This window comes from Silurus aristotelis, assembly GCF_946808225.1.
Source record: "Silurus aristotelis genome assembly, chromosome: 14".
Lineage (NCBI taxonomy): Eukaryota > Metazoa > Chordata > Actinopteri > Siluriformes > Siluridae > Silurus > Silurus aristotelis.
Window position 1 is genome coordinate 9,819,429 of NC_139587.1, and position 10,462 is coordinate 9,829,890.

Below are 10,462 nucleotides of genomic sequence, written 5' to 3' on the forward strand. Positions count from 1 at the left end.
AATGTTCAATTTTTCAGCTGAATTGGTGATTAGACACGGATTACTTTACTCACATTCATTTTCTAAACCATTCGCCAATCTACACTTCATGTAATCTAATAATAAACAATCTTCACGTAAAGTTTAATGATGACAGACTTAATTAACAAAATGTGTTGTAATTTAATGAACAAAACACATTCTTTTTTTATGTATTTAGGAAAGAAGTATCTAGTTCAAGCCCTTTTCTTCCATGGGAGATTTATTGGGATGAGGATGTTTGTGGGTGGTTGTGACAGTGTTTTATGCTTCCTCAGTATCATGAAGAGCTAAAGAGAGGCCGGTGAGGGAATGAATGTTTACAGCTGCTATAACCTTAGTGATAACAGGAAATACTTGTTTTACAGATCTCAAATGCAGCTAATGCATGGATAAAAGTGGGACACGTTTAATGTTAGTATGCTTCTGTGGTGTTAGAGAAATAATCAATTCCACATTATCGTTGATTATTTTTCTGTCACATTGCTTTATAAGGAACACTGTCATCAAAATATTGTTTGATAGTCATCTACCTGATTTATTACTACCTGTGAGCTGTTTCATCAGATAGCATTATTTTTTCAGTTTATATTATATTATATTATATTATATTATATTATATTATATTATATTATATTATATTATAACAGTCAAATTGATGTTAGGAGTGTAATGCTAGCACATGATTTAGTATACAGTATTATTTCTCATCTGATTGAATGTGACAGTTGAATGTGACGGGTAGACTTTAAAAGAAAATAGGTAAGCTAGATAAGTTGTGCTAAATGTTAGACATTTACATGTCTGTGGAGAAATCGTGGAGCAGATGATGTGGGAAAAGTTCCACGAGCAAATGGTCTAAGCTCGAAAGCTGCCGGCTGCCAGTGAGTGACTAAATTGGAAGTGTTTTGTGGAGGCTGTACCAACACACTGACTGTATTGTATAAAGCTGTGCAGTACAGTACAGGCTTTGTAAGGGGCATGTGAGAACCGGGGAAAGATGTCATATCTCAGCTGAACATGACAGACTGTATGTACATTTTATTATGATCATAAAACCTTTTGAACATGATTTGCCATATTAACATTCACAACCTATATGGGGGAAGAAGCTTATAATCATCCTACAAATCCACAATAAAAAGAACATTGATACAACAACGTTGTAATACAACAATATTCTGCTCACAATGGATTTCCGGTAGATTCTTTATGAAGATAATAATAATAATAATGATGATGATAATAATAATCTTTATCATCATCATGATTCATTTTTTTTTTTTAATTAATCTGTTTTAACTTTACTTGGTTCTTTGTCAAGACTGTCAGAAATCATCACAAATATAAGAAGATTTTGTTTACTTTAAATGAAAAGTATATAAACACAATAAAATGTGTGTGCTTTAATATGCTAAAACACTAACTGGACTATATTATATGATATATATTATATGTCAAATTTGCTTGAGAATATTAAGTTTTTATGCTTTATATATTTTCATACAAACCTGTTTGCTTTACTTGGTTCATTAACTGATACATTTCTCTAAACATAAAAAAGTAAACATATTTTGTCCATTATCTCAATAATCATTATACCGTTTAAAAACAGTAGCTTAAGTTCTAAATGTGAGCACTGACTAATGTTATAATGTACAGTTTAATAGGAAATGTTTAGTCAGGCAAACTACATCCTTCCTGAGTCAGAACCCAGTGTTGATGTAATTTATCAATTTATGTGCTACTTATTTTAGTGGCTTGATGCTGCTACTGGTTCAACTCCTAGTCAATCAGTATGAAAGATAATGTCCAACTTGACCCTGTGAGGGAACGTGCATCACCAAAGGTGTAGTCAATTTAATTTCATTTATACAAATATATAGATGTAGACGCAGATGTAGCAGGTTTTTGGATTGGCAAATTATTTGTTTCTAATATACATTTCTGCAGTAAGTTGGTTGGTATGTCTTGTTATCTCCATAAACCACTTGCGTGTTACTCTACAAGCTTACTTTGATACTTACAATTTTACTTTTTGACAAAATATTTGGCTCAGATTATTGATCAAATCATAGCGATGTTCTATTTCTTAGCTAGGTACAATATTTTGGCTAATTTTAGTTAAGAGTCACTGAGACAGCTGGCAGCATAGCCATCTGAGCAGTTAAATCCAAAAGCAGCACTTGCTCATATTCGTTTTATTGGCAAGCCCTATGTACTGTAACTTAATGTATATACAAAAATCCAGGGCTAAAGCCATTCAAACAGACAATGTAACAGACCTTCGTAACAATATTTTTAATGTCTGTTACGTGAGTAAAATAAATTGTAACATGACAACTGTAGACAGAAAATAATAGAAAAAGTTTCAAGTTGCATTGAAATAGCTTATGTTCTGAATTATCAGAGGGTTAACTTTAGATTCCAGATAATTTTGGGCAGTATTAGCTGAGAGAGTGGCAGACAGATGGTTGTGTCCTATTAGCTTGTGGGAAGGCATTGTAGACTTATCTTCAGAGAAGGCAGAATAACTGTAAGAAGGACTTGTTAGCAAATGTATTTATATATAGCATTTTTTAAAGCAAAAAAACCTTAAAATAACTGTTCTTTTAATAAGAAGCAAAAAAATAAAAGCTGGCCTTATTCTAATTGCAGAGGTCGTACTGAATCATAGCTTTCGTAAATCATAACTACCATGTTGTAATTTTGAAGTTGTAGTAAGAAACTTTTCATTCCCCAGAACATCTTAATAAGCAATAAACCTCCAGACTAGTAAATGAATACAAAAATGTCTTTTTTTGTGCTGACAATATTTGAAGTTCCCAAATTGAAATAAATGTTGTAAATGGTACAGTGTATGTGGTGTTGTGTACAGTGAACAGCTTGAAGCCACAATAAATATTTGGTAATGATGTGTCTTAGGTAGTTGCCTTGTTTCTTCATCACAGTCAGTTGACTCTGTACTGTCAGTGGAAAACTGTTGACAGTTTTGTGCCATGAAGGCAGATCTCTGAGGAAGTAACCTCCCAGAGCCAGACATGCTAAAAGAGTTTAGTCATTTGGATGCTAAACAAATTCAACACTTTTGACTCCAGGAAAAGTCGTCATAAAAAAAGGCCTGTGCAAAGCTGCCACAAGTTCCTGTTAAAAGCCTAACTGTAATGCCATACCAGTACCAATACTTGTGTGTCTTATACAACTTTGTAGAAGTCGATTAAAAAAAATATATATTAGTATCCCTTAGCTTATTAGCAATTATTATAGAAACATTTGTAGTACAGAAACAAATGACTTTTCCGCAGCTTCAGGGTATGGAATTCCTGTAGTTAATTGGTTGCTAATAACCTAACAATGCAGCATTCCAGTGCTCTTTTGTTATGGGAGGAAAAAGTTCTAGTTTCTTATTAGAACATTCGGTAAAAAAATATGAATAGTGTCCCAAGTTATATAAGCTTCTACTTCATTATCAGTATAAACTGTCCCCCATTCTGGAGAGCCACAGTTCTACATTGATTTACATTATATAGTTTTTAAACACACAAAATTCCAACTTAATCTGCTTTAGTTATCTGTGGGTTAAATTGCGTTTAAGTGAAGTTTTTTTTTTTTTAAATCTCTGGAGTGTTTCTGTCTTAAAGCTCTTAACCTCAAGTCTGTGTAATTATTTTTTTTTTATTTCTGCTTTGAATAATTCCTTGAAAGCAATTGTTAGTAACAGTTTGAACACTGTGCATTAGTTAACAATTCTGTAAATGGGGACAAAATGGACATTCACAGATGGCCAAAAATGCTGATGTTTGGCATAATATACTAAATTTCCTTTTTGTTCCTTCCTACAGAAAACAGAAACTGACCATCTATGTGCAGGAAGGATGATAATATCTCCTTTGAGAAGCATTCAGAGTTGTCGATGATGGGCTGGGAAGTGCAGTGCAGTGAATGCACTTTCTGACAGCTGGGAATTCGCCAGAAGAAAAACTCCCCCGCTGTCCACTGATGCCACAATGGCGAGTCTGGCTCTTAATGAGACTGGGCTAGAGGACTGCGGCATTGACGACTCCTTCAAGTACAACTTGTACGGAGTGGTGTACAGCATCGCCTTTGTGTTGGGCCTCACCACCAACTGTGCTTCACTTTTTGTTTTCTGCTGTCGTATGAAGATACGTAATGAGACCACTCTCTTCATGACCAACCTGGCGTTATCAGACTTGATATTTGTATTTACTCTGCCTTTCAAAATCTATTACAACATCAGGCGCCACTGGCCGTTTGGCGACGGGCTGTGCAAGATCTCTGGAGGAGCCTTTATTACCAACATCTACGGTAGCATGCTCTTCCTCACCTGCATCAGCGTGGACCGCTTCCTGGCCATAGTTTACCCATTTCGATCACGCTCCATTCGCACTCGTCGCAACGCCGCCATTGTATGTGCTCTGATCTGGTTGTTGATCCTGGGTGGAGGCATGTCTGTGACCTTCTTTTCTGCAACCAACCAGGCCAAAACCATCACCACGTGCTTCGAGGGCTTCTCGCAGAAAACCTGGAAGACATACCTGTCCAAGATTACTATCTTCATAGAGGTAGTTGGTTTCCTCATACCGTTGCTCATCAACCTGGCCTGTTCCTCCATGGTGCTACGAACACTGCGTAAGCCAGCTACACTCTGCCAAATTGGCACCAACAAGACACGTGTGTTGCGCATGATTGTGGTGCATTTAGCCATCTTTATTGTCTGTTTTGTGCCGTATAACTCAGTTCTTTTTGTTTACGCTATGGTTCGCACCCAAGCCTTTTCGAGCTGCTGGCTTGAACGTTTAGCTCGAACTCTTTATCCTATAACGCTCTGTGTGGCCACGCTCAACTGTTGTTTCGATCCAGTGGTATACTACTTCACATCAGAGTCTTTTAAGAAGTCTCTGACCACAGGGAAATGTCAAGCTAAGCAGGAGAGCACACCGCGCACTGAAGGGCCTGTCTCTAGCAAAGACAACACGGAGACTGATAAAGAAGAAACTAATAGAGTTTCCAGCAATGGAAAAGAACGGTTTACAGAGACTCAGTTTTGAGTGGGCATTATATACAACAGCACCACTCTCCACATTAAAGAGGAGCTTTGCCAAGTCTTTACCAAGGTCTTAGCGCTAAGATTTTGCTCAGCCAGAGGAAATGTTTGAAACTTTCTGACCGAAGCCTTCATCCACTCAGGCTGAACCCTTATAAATATCAATATTTAAATTTTGCTATAAAGGTCCAACACTGTTTTATGTCTCTCAGTTTATGGGAACAGCATATGTCAAATAAAGTGGTTCCACACAAACAGTGGCAAATGGGATATTACTGATTTTTGTTGTTGTTGATTAGCAAAGCGACATACAATTCTAATTGTTTAAAATATAACCAAGCCTATTCAGGTTTTCTACACCTGTAGACTGTTTAATTTTGTTTTACAAAATGAATTAGCACTCCTAATTTAACTGATAGACATGTACACATAAACACTGTGCCACTGTTAACCGCTAACGATTGAAATATGTTGGTGTGCACCTACATGCACTGATGCACTGAAGTCATGTTGCTTATTTTTATATTATGATAATATGTTTTTTTTTTGTATGAAAGATCGGATAAAAGAACTATCAGCTCCTAACAAACAGCACTTTTCCATGTGGGATTTCTGAATGTGTTTTTACTGTAGGTGCAGGTTATCAGGCCATTAAAATGTCTATGTGTGATACTTCTGTCTTATCATTCAGTCAAAGACCAAACAAACAACATTAAGATTGAACATGTTCATTATTTGTAATTCTAAATTCCTGATTTAAGAAGAACTGAACTGAGCCAAACAACTGTGATTTAGCACAGCAGCTGCAAAAGGGGCCCACTGCTTTTTTTTGTTATCCGTATACGAACTGGCTCCCAGGCTCAACCCCACCCCCCCCAGTGTGTGCTGATCGAGTGCAAAGCTGGGCAAAAAACATAAGAGTTAAAGGTTTCAGAGTGAGAAGTCCCAGGAGTGAGGACCAAATCACAAAATCTACAGTACTTACGCAAGTGTATATTAAAGATGTTTTTTGTATGGTAAAAAAAAACAGGCTTTCTATAAAGGAAAGGGGTCAATTCTGAAGTTCAGTAAATGCTTATTAGGCAATGGGTTATGATTGTCTTAGAATTAGTCATGTTGAGGTTCAGGGAGCTGCCTTAATTCTCTTAATCGTGTTGTTATGGGTGCTTTCAGGCACGTATCCTCCACTAGATTAGAATGCGTTCTCCAACTGAATTATTATTTATTGAACCAGAGCCAAAGCCCACATAAAAACACCAGGAGGACTGCAAGCGTTGTGGATAAGCATGCAAGCGTTTGAGATCACTGAGTAAAGGAAAGTTATGTATTAAAGGCTGAAGAAGGGAAATATAGATTTAAAGTAATGTAAAATAGAGTGCTGACAACATTAGTATCAGTGTTGTGTTGAATATTCTTTTGCTTACATTTTAATAAAAGATTGCTGCTGTTATATTATAAGAGGATATACACATCCCTAAAATGTGTAATATGTGTACCAGAAGCTATTTAAAAAGTATATTTTGGTAGGTTTCAAGACTATATAGTTTAGTTCTTCATATCTATTTATTTTGAAAATTTTCTATGGATATTAAACTAGAAGTGTTCTGAATAATTTGTCATTTTAATTGATTATTTTCTTTAATGTTGCTTTTACAATTATAACCAATAATGTCATTGAAACCATTCAAAATTTGACTAATAAGACTTTGACCAGTATTGGTCAAGAGCACTGTAGTATGATTCTTATTTTTTGCAAAGCATTTCTCGTTTTTGTCTTGCTTATTAATATACATCATTTCTAGTACCAAGTCACACAGCAACTTGTATGGCAGTGTTTGAAAGGAGTTTTCATTTTACATGCTTTGTAACCATCAGATGTATATGTTTTCCGACATGGGAAAATCACATTGGAGGTATTTGGTCACATGATAAGCTACACTATTTGGTCTTATTAACACATCATTAAATGCAGACGCTAAATGACAATGTAATCATCTGCGAAATTGCTGTGAGCAACATAAGATAAATTACATTTATGGGAAAATGATGATCTTTGGCATAGTAATGTGTCATACATTGTTGATTTGAACAGCTGATTGTCGTCCTTTATACCTTTCTTAGATGACTAACATCAAGATATTATATCCTGACCTCCAACATTTCATTCTTGACCTTCTTTATTCCATTATAGACTCTATACCATGACCAAGTTATCTGTTGCATTCCTAGAGTGTGTTAAAGGGCATAATCATTGCTTCATTTTCTCTGAGCTTGGGTAGAGTCACATGAGTATAGTACTTAGTGAAAGTGGATGAACTCTCCTAAGCTTATCCAGAAGAAAACATTCACATCCCACCCAGCGTTTAATGTGATCTGTCGGTCTCTTTTGAAGCAGGTACTCTAATGTGTAGAAAAATGTGATTATTGGATTGTCTGCTTAAATTAAACTATACTAAACAGGAACAAACCTGATATGAATTTAATTCAACTGAATTTGTATAGCTTGTTTGGACATCACCACAAAGCAGATGTAGAGAAATAAATAGGTACATTTATATAAATGAATAACATTTACACTACAAATTTATCTGTAATGAGTAAGGCTGAGGCAACCACATCAGTTGTTTGAGTGATACACACATCTGCATGTGCATTGCTATATTACAAAAATGCTGAAGAGATTTGTGTGTGTGTAGAAATGCTGGAAATATGAGCTTTATAGGAGGAAATTCAGCAACTTTTAAATGCAGCCAGTGAGATACTGGAGTAGCAGTAACTTTTTGGGTTCCTGAGAATGTGTGAGGGACAGATGTTAAAAGGAAACCAGAGGATAAGTGGCTTGAAGGAGCACACCCCCCCTCTCTGAACCTGGCTATGTGAGAGTAGGTCTGTGCAAAATTATTTAGGATGTGGAACTCAAAGAAACACCACACAATATCTACAGTATGGGTTCTGCATTTACAACCGATTTTTGTTAGCACACAGAATGGGTCTATTTTAAACCACAATGACAATCACTCTACTTTTTCAGAACTGAAAGATTACTGACATGTGTTTGGTGCATATATGTTTTTAGTTCAAATAAATTGGTACAGGTTTATTCCTATATTCACTATACACCCAATTTTTGGAGGGATTTTTTGCTTTTAAGATCCCATTTCAGATATAGTCCCGGTTTAGAAATTTCCCCTCTGTGGGACGAATATATCTTATCTTTTGTCATTATAACAATCTTCACTTTACATAGAAGTCTTTTTAACAGATTTTGGCATGTGGTTGTGGGGATTTCTGTATTTTCAGCTGCAAGAGCATTTGTGATATCAGTTCATCCTCAAGGTGTACAATATGCTTAAAGCAAAGTGGACCTAATAGCAACAGCTGGACATTATTTGAATGCTCATTCAATTCAATTAATTTTTATTTGTATAGCGCTTTTAACAATTAAGATTGTCTTAAAGCAGCTTTACACAAGGGGTGATAAAGAATGAATAAGATGGTTCTTTATGTGTACATTTTTTTCCCGATGAGCAAGCCGGTGGCATCTGAGGCAAGAACAAAACTCCCCAAGATGGCATAAGGAAGAAACCTTGAGAGGAACCAGACTCAAGAGAGATCCCATCCTCATCTGGGTGGCACCGACTGTCTTTTATTACAGCTAAACGATGTTGAGGTGTGCAGTGATGGTGATCATATGCAAACTGTAATCCTGTGATAGTGTAACAGACTGTTAGCATTAACCACAGTCCAAATCCAAATCCTTAAAGCTCCTGTTCTTACTACGTAATTTCATGGATCTTCAGGCGTTGATGAGAAACCACCCCCAACTGCACAGAGTGGCATCCAATCGAAAAAAAAAACACCATCCGGGACGAACTGGGCAGATACAAGGAGAGGACAGGGCAGGAACACCGGTCACTGGAACCTCACGAGCATGTTTAACGAGAGAGAGAGAGAGAGAGAGAGAGAGAGAGAGAGAGAGAGAGAGAGAGAGAGAGAGAGAGAGAGAGAGAGAAGCGGGGTGACTTTAGAAGTTAAAAAAAGGAAGCAAGTAACGAAATACATTTACTTAATTACTGTCCACCTCTGTTTAAACCACATATTTTAAACTTCCATTTTCAGCTTGTATTTGTGCTTCTAAAACCTTTTTTTTTACCTCCCCAGTTCCCTCTAGTGGTGAGATCCGGTATTCTAACAGAAAGTGTTTTATAACGGCTCTTTCATCAGTACAGTAGGTGGCGGTGTTTTCCAACAATCTATACAACTTACGTTTCCTATTCTTAGAATTCTTACGACACGATTGTGCGCACGATTGGTTCACATTTGTTCAGAATAGAAAGAACTATTGATTGAGGAAGCTCAGATACTTTGATGTAAATGTTACTGTAGACAGACAGACAGACAGACAGACAGACAGACAGACAGACAGACAGACAGACAGACAGACAGACAGACAGACAGACAGACAGATAGATAGATAGATAGATAGATAGATAGATAGATAGATAGATAGATAGATAGATAGATAGAAACATTCCAAACATTTGAACAGCACTTCAGATAGATTAGACAGACAGACAGAGCAGAGATAAAAAAAAAAACTCATGTTATGTATGTGCAGACAACTTACAGAAGCATTAAAACACAGATGTACCTGCAAGCAACCACATATTTGGTTAGTAGGTCAAAGAGAAGAATAAGATTCTGCATTCAGTGAACTATAAGAAATGTGTTTTGTTACAGGAAATGTATGTAGTTTCTACCAAAGCAAAGTGCTTTTAAAACTGTGCAAGCTGAAACCAACTGATATAAAAATTTCACACGTTGTTGTGAAGGAAAGTCATTTACATAAAGCTTGATCATAGGCAAAAATATTCCCTTCTCTTTTTCTAATTGTACAAAAATGCTAATGATTTTCACCACATCCATATTAAACAAGCATAACTGTAAAGTCTAAATAGTTTGTGATTTTAATCTAACACTGTCATGTTAGAATTGCAGAAGTACTGGGCAAATGTGTAAGAGGTTACAATACACAAATACGTAGGCATGAAATCCTGTGTGGTTTGCTTGTATCTATGCAGCCACCACTGACTCTGACAAAAACAAGTCCCTCATTGCTTCTCTCTTGCAAAATATTTATTTTATACATACTGAAAATTGTGGAATGTTAAAAATTTTCTAATTTTCTAATTAATCAAATAAAATCTGTATTTTTGAAAGCAAATATACAGATGCCTGAAGAGCATTTAAGATCATAAAAAATAATGAAATTATGATTATGTTAATTTGTAGGAAAATACAAATGTAAAGTACATGGACATTTCAGAGCAGGATTAGTAGACGAGCACTTTCATTACAAGCTAATAATAATTTGTAATT

General features: G+C 36.0%; 1 protein-coding gene across 1 annotated transcript; it reads left to right on the forward strand.

The window, feature by feature from the left end:
• Nucleotides 1–4,025: 4,025 nt before the first annotated feature.
• On the forward strand, nucleotides 4,026–6,692 carry lpar4 (lysophosphatidic acid receptor 4; the record flags this gene model as incomplete). The annotated part of the gene is made up of 1 exon (XM_083560106.1): nucleotides 4,026–6,692. One exon carries the CDS (start codon nucleotides 4,026–4,028, stop codon nucleotides 5,085–5,087), a length of 1,062 nt encoding a protein of 353 aa, XP_083416232.1. The 3' UTR covers nucleotides 5,088–6,692.
• Nucleotides 6,693–10,462: the final 3,770 nt, after the last annotated feature.